This window comes from Sapajus apella, unplaced genomic scaffold, assembly GCF_009761245.1.
Source record: "Sapajus apella isolate SASKATOON/1434 unplaced genomic scaffold, GSC_monkey_1.0 scaffold71, whole genome shotgun sequence".
In the NCBI taxonomy this organism is placed as follows: Eukaryota; Metazoa; Chordata; class Mammalia; order Primates; family Cebidae; genus Sapajus; species Sapajus apella.
Window position 1 is genome coordinate 7,491,200 of NW_022437011.1, and position 9,570 is coordinate 7,500,769.

General features: G+C 42.1%; 1 protein-coding gene across 6 annotated transcripts in view; it reads right to left on the reverse strand.

Annotated features, from left to right (window-relative positions):
- KLHL3 (kelch like family member 3) overlaps positions 1-9,570 on the reverse strand; it is a 122,844-nt gene that overhangs the window by 62,057 nt on the left and 51,217 nt on the right. For 5 of the 6 annotated variants that reach the window (XM_032250508.1, XM_032250511.1, XM_032250507.1 and 2 more), the window contains one exon: positions 3,479-3,588. In XM_032250508.1, coding sequence (XP_032106399.1) covers positions 3,479-3,588 — 110 coding nt within the window. The remainder of the gene's footprint in view (positions 1-3,478; positions 3,589-9,570) is intronic. The other variant, XM_032250513.1, reaches the window with a different exon arrangement.

Sequence of the window (9,570 nt, forward strand, 5' to 3'; positions counted from 1 at the left end):
CTGGCTCAGGGTGGAGTCCAGCCCCAGTCTGCCTGGATCCCTTGGGGAACATCTGCTGAGCCCTTCCATGGCACCTCCCGGAGCACTGAGTCAGGCACTGTGTGTGATACAAAGATGACTAAGATACCCTCACAGCCCTCAAGGTATTTGAGGGCAGTAGAGCAGATAAGGAATGGGCAAAAGCAAGTGATGTTGGAAGAAGAACAGTCTCTGAGCCCTGGGAGGGGCCCAGGCAGGGCTGGGGACACTGGGGTACATGAGGTCACAACCACTCTCTGACCCTGCTAAGCACTGGGCCCCCGGTCTCACCAACAGCCCAGACCAATATGGCTACTAGGAAAAGCTTCCTCTTAAGAAAGGCCCCAGTCAACAGTTATGACTAGTACTAGGTGCAGTGCTAGTAGTAATAACCATAATAATAGCAGCAATAACAATAGTATCTTACAGTAATGAACACTTCCTGTATTCTAGGCACTTTTCGTATATCATCCCATTTAATCCTCATAACAACCTTATAAGGTAGATACTATACTACCATTACTCACCTTTTACAGATGAGAAAACTGAGCCATAGGGAGGTTCTTTTACGTAGTCATTCAACAGCGACTTTTTCCAGTGCCTACCATGAACCTGATACCACTCCAGCAGTGACAACTGGACAGATAAAATTCCTGTCTACTTGTATATGGTACATACATTCTTGTGCGAAATACATAGCTTGCCCAAAGTTCTCAGCTTGTTTAAGTAGGAAAGTCAAGATTCAAACTCAGCCCCTTTGACTGTAGAACTTATACTTGCAAACTTCCAAGATGGAAGCTGCCTAGGGCTGGCCACTGTTACTTATACTCATTGTTAACAGTAAAATACTACATTTCCTCTATTTTAAGATGCATGTGTTTTTTACAGGTTAATGTCTGAAATCTGGCTTTTTTAATATATGTTCAAAGAAATCTGTGGGCAGCACACAGAGTAAGTCATAATTGCTGACATGCTGTTAAGTATGGAGTCAGCGGAACACAAGTTATTAGATTACCAACGCAGTTGAGTTTTCTGCAACTGTTAACATCATATGCAGTTGAATTTTAACTCAAGATCCCTAATATTATTTCAAATACATTTTTAAATTCCACTATAAAACAGTACTGAAAGGAAAGGTTGTTATGCATGCAAGAGATTGCTTATCACACACAATGTAATTAAAGGGGGTAGAAATCACTAAATCTCCTGGGACAGACATAGAATTTTCAAAGCCTAAAGGACTAGCATTCAAATGAAAAACATCTAATTGTCAGAAGCTTCCAGCTATTTAATTTCCAGTGAGACATGATCAATTAAGGAGAAAAAAAATTATGAGTTTAGCCAAAGAGAAAATGTAGACCAAGCCCCACTATTCTTTGATAAACCTCAAAATTGCACTGCCAATCTTAAAGGTCCTAAAGGGATCAAGATCACGAGTAATCTGCTTTATGAAAAACAGGACATAATTCTGAAGTTACACATAAGTTCCAAGAAGCAAATATGAAATAGAGCTTTCTTAATGTGAAAAATACCTATACTCCAAACATTGGTTATACAGAAACAGCAACTCATAGGTAAGTATATGAATTATTGAGCACCACTGCAAACAATTTTTAAGTTTATACATTTAAAGTCATGTTTCTTTGTTTCTGGAAAGATGTAATTAATTCAATGGCATATTTTTCCATTATCAATGGCAAAATTGGTACCATGATCATTATTAATGGTGCCTATAAATGGATGATTATGCAATTACAATGACAACTGCCATTTATTGAGCACCTGCCAAATGCCATATTTGGTATCCATTTTAAATTTAAGGAAAATAAGGTTCAAAGAGACTAGTGACTTCTCAAGGTCATATAGCCAGAAAGCAGAGAATAGAATCAGGTTTGCCTGGGCCCAAAGCCCAAGTGGTTTCCAGAGCACTATAATGCCTCTCCCTATTAATAACCCACCCCTACTCCCACCCAGACACAGCAAGCACAGATTTGCCTTCATGTGCAGAAAACTTTCTATGATCTCAAGAGCAGGATGGGCCAGCATGAATTCAAACTAACAGGGTTCCCCACTCTCAACCGACATACCCCAAGCGAATTCAAATCCTGCTGTTTATGAGTGCTTCCATTTTCTCACTCTACACTTAGAACATGCTCAAGGGCGCCCCAAATTGACCAACTGTCTTAACATTCACATAGCCAATCAACTGACAATTAGAAGGTTCATTCCTTCCAATTGTGCCAATTTGGTAGCAAAATCCAGAGCAGACAGTACATATGCTTGGTAAGAAGGCAGGGCATCCTCTCAGTTTCTGACTTTAAGGCAGGAAGGGACCTTTGTGCACATACAGGTTCAAGGAAGCTGAGGCCTCCCTGAGCCTAAGGGACAGTCCAGTTTATTGTGCCAGTCACCTTCTGGGAACCCATTGCTATTCTGAGGAAAGCCTACAGTTTTAACAAATGACTTTTTCTTCTTGATCAAATTTCCCAGGATGGCAGACAGGGGTGTGTGTTTTACCCCATTCTCTGGACATGTGAATGCAATTTCTTCTCAGATACAAAATCCTTTTCAATGTTTTTCCTTAAATATTCCCTCAAGAAAGAGCCCCAAGCTTGGATGCAAAGAGTGAACTAAGACATTCAGAAAACATGTATTGAGCATCTCTGAGGATGCAGAAAGGAATAAGATGTAGTCCCTACCATAAAGGAACTCAGTTGAATGTGGGAGGAAGATCAGCTCAGAACTAACTATGTACAATGAAAAGGAGAAGATGGTGAGTGTTTCAGGATAACAGGATTTCAGGATTTCAGTTTGCAGGATATAATAGTGATTGAATACCTACTAGGTACCAAGTACTATACCAGGCATTTTACATATATTACCCCAATGAACTGCCCTGTGGAATATGTTCTAATACTATTATCCTCACTTTACAACACGAGGAAACAAAGGAGAGGCAAAGAACCTCACCCAAGGTCACATAACTAATTTGTCAATACCGGAGCTGAGGTTTGGACCCTGCTGGCCAACACTGAAGCTTATGGTATCTCACTATAGTAGACTACATCTACCGGCGTAAAGAAATTTTTCCTGGTAGAAGAGGAATCTGAATTTGCTTCCTCTTCTGTAGTACAGGGACAACAGCAGTGCCTGCTTCACAAGGCTACGGCAGAGGTGGAATGAGCCCAAGAACATAAAGCACTTAGCACAGTGTTTGGCGAACTGTAAGTGTTCAGTAAATAGTGGCAGCTTCGTCATCATCACCACCACTGTCATTTCTTCTCTAAAGGGTCTAGAATGTAATGGTCATGAGCCAGAAAGCCTTTTTTTTAATTTTTAAAAGGATTTTTCTTAAAAGCTGTTATTTTTCTCTGAAAGAAAAGATCTCACCAAACCACAAGCCCCTCCCATGACCACCTGACAAGTGAGGCTCCCGTTTTCCCAATGAGCCATGCCATACCTTCTCTTCTGAAGAGACGGTCAGCTTGTCGCTGGATATCAAGCTGCATACCTGGTCCAGACTCAGGCTAAGAAACTCTTCTCCTAGCATCACCTCTGGAAAGTGCTGCTCTGTTCCAAAAAAAAAAAAAAAAAAAAGCAGAAGTTTAAAAAACAAAGTTATAACATACTCCTGCCCTTCCATGACAATCTGTGGGATTCACAGTAGAGTCCTAAAGGGGGTCAGGGGGGCCGTGGAGGGAAATGGAGCGAAAGAAAGGCAGAGACATCATGGCTGGAGGGAAACTCACCTTTTAATTCAGCAGTGATGGTATCACCCACTATGATCCTCTGTCCTGAACATCAACAAAGATGAAAATGGGGCAGACAGATCTGACTTTATATTTTTTCCATGCTCCATGAGATTAATAATAGCATTGCAGAAAAGCCTCACTGGGACCTGCCTCCATAATTGAGCTCATTTCTCCTCAGGGTACAAGCTGGTAGAGTCACAGACAGTGCACCCTGAAGCTCAGCCAAACAAAAATGGGTCAGGACTGCTGTGTGTCTGAGAGGTCTCTGGAGGTTCTTATAGGAAGTCAACATTAGAAGGTTGGAAGATGTGATCATCCTTTCTTGCCCAAAGTCAAGCCTACTATTGTGAGTCTCTGGTTCATGAGGAGGCCCAACTAAGCATTCATCCAGGTGGCAATAGGGTGGCCCCACCACCCCTAGGAATAGTCCATGGAGCCAGGGCTATGGAAGTGTAAGACACAGGGGAATCTGGTGACAACTAGAATAAGATAAAACCCACAGGCCTAAAGTCCACAAAAGGGAAATGCCAGGGACACGTCCTACCCTGACATTTATCCAGGCCATTATCCTGCTATGTCCAGAGCATTAAACTCAATGAAATGTCATCATCTACTTCAGAAAGAAGGAGGCTGGTTCAAATCCTGGCTTTGCCATTTATAATTATGATTTTGGGCCAATGGCATCATTGCTATATTGCCCAGGCTGATCATGACCTCCTAGGCTCAAGTGATCCTCCTGCCTCAGCCTCCTGAACAGCTGAGACTATAGGCACAAGCCACTGCCCCTGACTTCATCAACTTCATAAAAATCAAACAAAGAATTTAAGATTGAAATCATTTCTTGTGAAAATCATTTCTAACTTGTTATATTGAAACAACTTCAGACCCAAAGAATTCTCTTACAAATTTCTACTTTCATCCAGATTCCCTAAACATTAATAGTTTACTCTCACAGACTGAGTTATAAACAATATTTTCCATCTTCCACTGGACAAAATAGGACTCCCCACTTGCTCCACACCAGCCTATTGATATTGTCATAGTCACAACCAAAGGTTGTCCATCTTGAAACTCAGGAATGTTTAAACATAATAAGACAAATCCAAAAGTCAGTTACTTTATGAAGGGAAGAAACTGTCAACCACTGGTCTCCCCAGGCGGTCCCCCATCCGAGCCTCCCTCAAGCTTGACCCTGCTTAGCTTCTGGGCTGAGGCGTTCCCTGGCTGCTATGGTCCATGGGGCCTGCCAGGATAACCACCCACAAAGCGTCAATATGGTAAGACACTGGTCTTTGCTTCTCTGTATATCAATACAAAAAAAGCCTTTAGTTTTTAAGTTAAACATTCAAAAATCCTTCTTAACTGTGGAAATATTTAAGACTAGATAGTATTAATTTTTTAGCGTTCATTCCTAAAGATCTTAAAATAAAAGCAAGAGAGCAACCTTCTTTGGATGATGAAATTTATTGTTGGGCTGGAGGCTGGGAAAGTACTAGATTCTCCCTCCATTCCCTTTCTGGTCCAGGAAGTCTTTGTACCACAGTCCCCTGTCAGTTGGTAACACCCAAGAAATAGCAGATAGAAAAAGCAGTCACCGCACAAGCCACCACACCATGACCAAGCACAGGACATTGAGCCTCTCTGGACCAGCCAAAGCTGAGCTCAGCAGGACCACATGGTTCTCAGGAGAGTCCCACAAACCAGCACCAACATCTCTTCCCCAGAGCCACATCTGGCCTTCCCACATTTATCTTTGGTTGACCAAAAAACTGACAGTTGGAGAAGGAAAAAGAACAAGAGGAAGTAAGAAAGTAAAATTCTATGCTATGAAATAAAAATGTCCTTAGAGCTCATAAGGCTGTAGATAGGCTTAGATTCTGAAAGAGAAGATAAAGGAAGTGCAGTAATGTATATTCTAGGTGATGTGGGGAATAAATTAGAAATCCTTGAGATAAATCAAGACAGAAAGTAGTCAGCACCCGCCTCCATCTCTCTATCCCTCCCCCGCTGCAGGGTTTAAATCTAAACCCCTTCTTTCTGAAATGGGCTGCTTCTCTGCCCATCTGGAACCTTCCACTGAAATCCCATTCAGAAATCCCTCCAGGAAGCAGTGTCTGATAGGGAAGGGGGAACAAGAGAAATAACAGGCAGCAGCTTCCCACCCAGGGCTGGCACCCATGTATCTGGGAGGTTTGTAGGGCATGAGCAGAAAAAAAACAAAGAAAGGGATCAAAGAGGAAAATGCCTTCCTTTCTCCCTTTAGTCTGAGGAGACAGGGGTAGCCCACAGAGTCTTTGGACCAGGATCCCCTCTCTGTTAGCAGCACTCAAGAAACAACAGGATAGAAAAGAGAAACAGGATGTTCCAGCTAAACCCATTTCCTGGGAAATAGGATTTCCCCAGAAGACTTTGTATTCCAGTCAGCCCCCTCCACAGCTGCTTCCTGGAAAGAACCCACTTTGCTCCCAGAAGACACCTTCCTGAATCATCTTCTATTTTGAACAGTTATTTGGGGTTTTTTGTTTGTTTTGCTTTGCTTTTAATATATTAATGGAGAATGTAATGAAGAGCCTTCACTAAGGATCAGAAGACCTGGGTTCACTTCTTACAGTCACTTCTTCCTAGGCTTTGGCATGCTTACCCATAAAAGGCAATCATAATACCTGACATAGGTTTCAAGATTGCTTTGAAGCCCAAAGATGGTAATATATATTAATTCATTTTGAGATCTTTAAGAAACTCTTTAGAAATGAAGGATGAATATTATCAGCCTGTATTCCTGCTTTGCAAAGTCCAGTTCTATAGGCAGCACCACTCTTTAACAGAGAAGAGTTTCTTTATCATCAAGATATGGCTTGGGGCCAGGCACAGTGGCTCACACCTATAATCCTAACACTTTAGAAGCCTTCAGCAGGAAGATCATTTGAGGCCAGGGGTTCAAGACCAGCCTGGTCAATCAAGTGAGGCCCCCTCTCTATTAAAAGAAAAATGTTTTAAAGACATCCTTTGGGACTGCAGGTCCTATGGGCAAGGCTGTGTACATGTAAGATCTTAGAGACCAAATTTAATTCTATTGAATTCAACAAACTGTCCAGAGATATTGGTTATTTCGTTCCTTGAAGCTTCAGGTTTCCCATATATTAAATGGAAATAATAATAGTACATATCTTGTAAAGGTGATATGAGCATTAAATAAAGAAATAGATATAACTCACATTTACTGAGTCCACTGCAAGTGCTAGATAACTGTTAACATATGATGTATCAAATGCAGTGTTTCTTCAAAAATGAAGAAAACAGAACTGATGTCTACAAGGAACCTACTGCCTTATAAGCAAGACAAGACAAGGCACAAATAACTCCATCCCAAAGTCCACCTCTGATAGGACTGAGAGAAATAATTTCAGTATAAACAAAGGCAGGGAAGAGGAAAATTGAGAGCATGTGTAAAGAACAGCAATAGTGAAGTGTAGCTAGAACATAGGTGATGTCTTCATTTGTCCAACAAAGATTTGCTGAGCACTCCCTAAGTATGAGGAGCTCTGCCAGGCTCTTGGAGACGTGATGGAGAGGCAGACGAGGCTAAATCCTGGGGCAGGGGATACATGTGCAGGGGGCATAGTACATTTTAACCATGGGCCAGCCATAACTCTCCAGTAATAACTCTAACTTTTCTTATCATTTTGCTTCTCCTTCTCCTTCTTCTTTTTTTTGAGACAGAGTCTTGCCCTGTTGCCCAGGCTGGAGTGCAGTAGCACAATCTCAGCTCACTGCAACCTCTGCCCGCTGGGTTCCAGCAATTCTCTCTCCTCAGCTTCCTAGGTAACTGGGATTACAGGTGCACGATGCCCAGCTCATGTTTTTGTATTTTTAGTAGAGATGGGGTTTCGCCATGTTGGCCAGGCTGGTCTCAAACTCCTGACCTCAGGTGATATGCCCGCCTTGGCCTCCCAAAGTGCTGGGATTACAGGCGTGAGCCACCGTGCCTGGCCTCCTTCTTTTTCTTAAAGAGAAGTGGACACAGAGAAAAAAAAGCCAGTTAATTAAGGGTTCTGGTTAAGAGTTCTAATTAATCAGGCTTTACTATAAGTAACAAATATTGTTTAAGTTCCAAGTCCTGATTGGTAAAACACAATGAGTTTGTTCCTGTCCATGTGGATGGGAAATTATGAAGAAGAGGAAGAGGCACTATACAACTTTCAGTATTTTCCCCACCAAGCAACACAAGCATGTCTTCTCAATGTTAAAAGGATGATAAAATTTGGGTGACACATTCCCAGGAAAGGGCTTTCTCTGGTGGTACCGTTGGGTCTTGCAGAAAGTTAAGGCCACTTCCTAATATTAGCTAACACTATTCTAAGTATTTTACATATATTATGTCTCTCAATCCCCCCAAAAGCCCTACTAAAGTGAGTATCAATATCCCCATTTTACAGATGGAGAAACAGAAGCTCATAAAGTCTAAGACATGTGCTTAGGTTTACAGAACAGTAAATCTGGTAGAGTCAGGTTTTGGAACAAAGACTGCCTGATTATAATAACAAATATTCTGATAAGTACCAAGAACACCAATCCTGAGCAGTCCACTGGGGTAAAATTAAACATGGACATCAGAAAACAAAAACTTTAAGAATCCCTCTTAGGGATTCTTACCTCTTAGGTAAGAATTCTTACTTCTTAGGGGTGCTGGACATATAGAGAGACACAGGCAGAGGATATGCATCTAAAAACCTTTCTTTGGGGAAAAAAGAGAGTAATCTTAGTCCCTAAATTCCTAAATTCTTGGCATTTTGGAGTCAGTTCTGGTTCAAATCTCAGACCTAACCCCGGAATTAAGACATTTCCCTAATCCCCCCTGTTCACCAGGCTAAAGGAAGTGATAGTCTTTGGGACTCCCAAAGCCCCCAAAAAGAAATAACAATCATATCCCTAATCACCCTGCTTTGTTACATGAATCTTTCTATTCTATTGGGACTGGGAGCCCCATGAGGTCAGGGAACAAGTCTGTCATTTGAAGCTGAATCCTCAGTCTCCAGCACAACATCTGTATATACTGAGCTCTAAAATTATTACTGCACTTTCCTGACTGTTCTTCAAGAGTGCCTAGGACTCAGGCAACCTCTCAGGCTGGCCCCAGGACTATTCCTCTCTCCTTATGGAATGAAATAAACCTAAACCTTTGATGTGGTTCATCTAACTATAAGCTCAGAATAAATGGAATGATGACCCAAGGAATCTGTGACTTCCTTGACCTGCAGAGATGAAATAAACCCCATAAGCCTCATAATTCTCAGGGCCAGCAGCCCCATGGAACAGGTGTGAGTGCCTCTGAACCGAACCACAGGTCACACCCTCAGGAGAGACTAGCTGACACCGGTGGACACACAAACAAAATCAAAATATTTTGGCAGGGTGAAAAAAAAAACCACAGAACTGCCTTAAAACTTTCTCTTCTGCCCCTTATTACTCCATTTTCGGAGGCCAGTGGCAAGCTTTCTTGAATCAATATTTAGCTTTCCAGGCTCATAGTTTCTCCGCTCTAGGGAGAAGGCTCAGCGCCTACAGGGAAGTAACAGAGACCTACCTTGACCTCTTCTCAGAAGGGTCATGACCAGCAGTCCTCAGACTCTAAATATTATTACCTCCACACTCCCTGGGAAGGCAGGAAATGAGCTCTCTTTCCACGATGCCTTAACTACTCCAGAAATATATATGTTGTCCTCTTCCTTTCTCTCTCTCTCTTTCACACACACACACACACACACACACACACACACACACACACACACACACACACACA